This window comes from Chaetura pelagica, unplaced genomic scaffold, assembly GCF_000747805.2.
Source record: "Chaetura pelagica isolate M959 unplaced genomic scaffold, ChaPel_1.0 scaffold275, whole genome shotgun sequence".
Lineage (NCBI taxonomy): Eukaryota > Metazoa > Chordata > Aves > Apodiformes > Apodidae > Chaetura > Chaetura pelagica.
The window spans coordinates 1,001,026-1,002,302 of NW_009953486.1; the positions used below are offsets into that span (position 1 = coordinate 1,001,026).

At 52.2% G+C, this 1,277-nt stretch overlaps 1 protein-coding gene across 1 annotated transcript in view; it reads left to right on the plus strand.

Annotated features, from left to right (window-relative positions):
- The first annotated feature begins 87 nt into the window (after positions 1–87).
- Positions 88–1,277, plus strand: part of EEF1A2 (eukaryotic translation elongation factor 1 alpha 2) — a 14,573-nt gene continuing 13,383 nt past the window's right edge. Inside the window, exon 1 of the mRNA XM_009998604.1 lies at positions 88–310. Within this exon, the coding sequence (XP_009996906.1) occupies positions 167–310 (144 nt within the window). The 5' untranslated portion in view covers positions 88–166. The remainder of the gene's footprint in view (positions 311–1,277) is intronic.

Here is a 1,277-nt window from a genome sequence, read left to right on the forward strand (position 1 = left end):
TACGTCCAGCAGGACGGTGGGGCAAAGGAGAAGGTTGGGGAGGATGCTGTCCCAGGGGTTCTTCTGACCCTCCTGCCCTTTCCCCTTCTTCAGCCTCCCCACAAAGGCAGCCGCGTTCCCACAGCCCCCCCCTCCAGCCCCGGCCAGCCCTGCCTAGCCCAGCGACATGGGGAAGGAGAAGAATCACAACAACATCGTCGTCATCGGGCATGTGGACTCTGGGAAATCCACCACCACCGGGCACCTCATCTACAAATGCGGGGGCATTGACAAAAGGACCATTGAGAAATTTGAGAAGGAGGCTGCCGAGGTGAGGAGCCTGTCCCTCAGCCTGCCCCCCACCCCACGCTCCCACCCCCATGGGTGCTCCACACTGACGCCCCAAGGGCAATATCCCCCTTTTCCTGGTGCTGACCTTCTCATACCTTCTCTGTCTCCCTTTGTTCCCATCTGTTTTATCCCTCTGCACCCCTGGGTTTTCCCGACTTGTCTGGCCTTGGGAAAATAGGCCATTTGGGCACTCACCACCCTCTTCTCCAGAGCTGGGAGGCTCCTGCTGCAGGCTGTAATGAGGGCAGGGGCACAGCGAGGTCTGCAGGATGGGTGAGGGAACTGGTGGTAATTGCCAGCATTCTGGAAAAGCCACAAACCGTGGTGCTTCAGGGCATGAAATTCCTTCCAAATATTGTGCACGAGGAGAAAGACTTGATAATCCCTCACTGCCTTGTGCAGGACTCTCTGAGTTTCACCCTGAAGCATCTACTGGCAGCGTCTGTTGGGGACAAGGTGCAGCATGAGCTGCACCACTCGTTGGGTCTAGTTTGTTTAATAAAAACCCTTCTCACTTTTTCTGAGGCAGGTGGTCTGATGTGCAGCCTTTCATGCAGAAAAGCTGGCATGAAACGTTTAAGTTAAAATCTTCTGTTTAACTCTTATAGTGCTGGCATTTATAGCACTTTAACAGCAATGCAATTAGCAGGCTGTCACACAGCAAAGCACCACTCAATACCTGGGATGTGCCAAGCCCAGAGATTAAAGAGGAAGAAATAGTCTGGGGTAGAAGAAACGGGAATTAGAAGCTCTCAGAAATTAGTGATGGTAAATTCTAGAGAGGTGGGTGAGCCAGGAAAAGCCTGGCTGTGTGATTGATAGGGCAGATCTGGTCTCTCAGAAGATGCCTTGTCGTCATCGTTCCAGGAATCTTTAATGCAGATACCCCTCCATCTACTATTAGTTTTATTTTTTTTTCCAGACAAGCTCCCACATTTCAGTAGGGG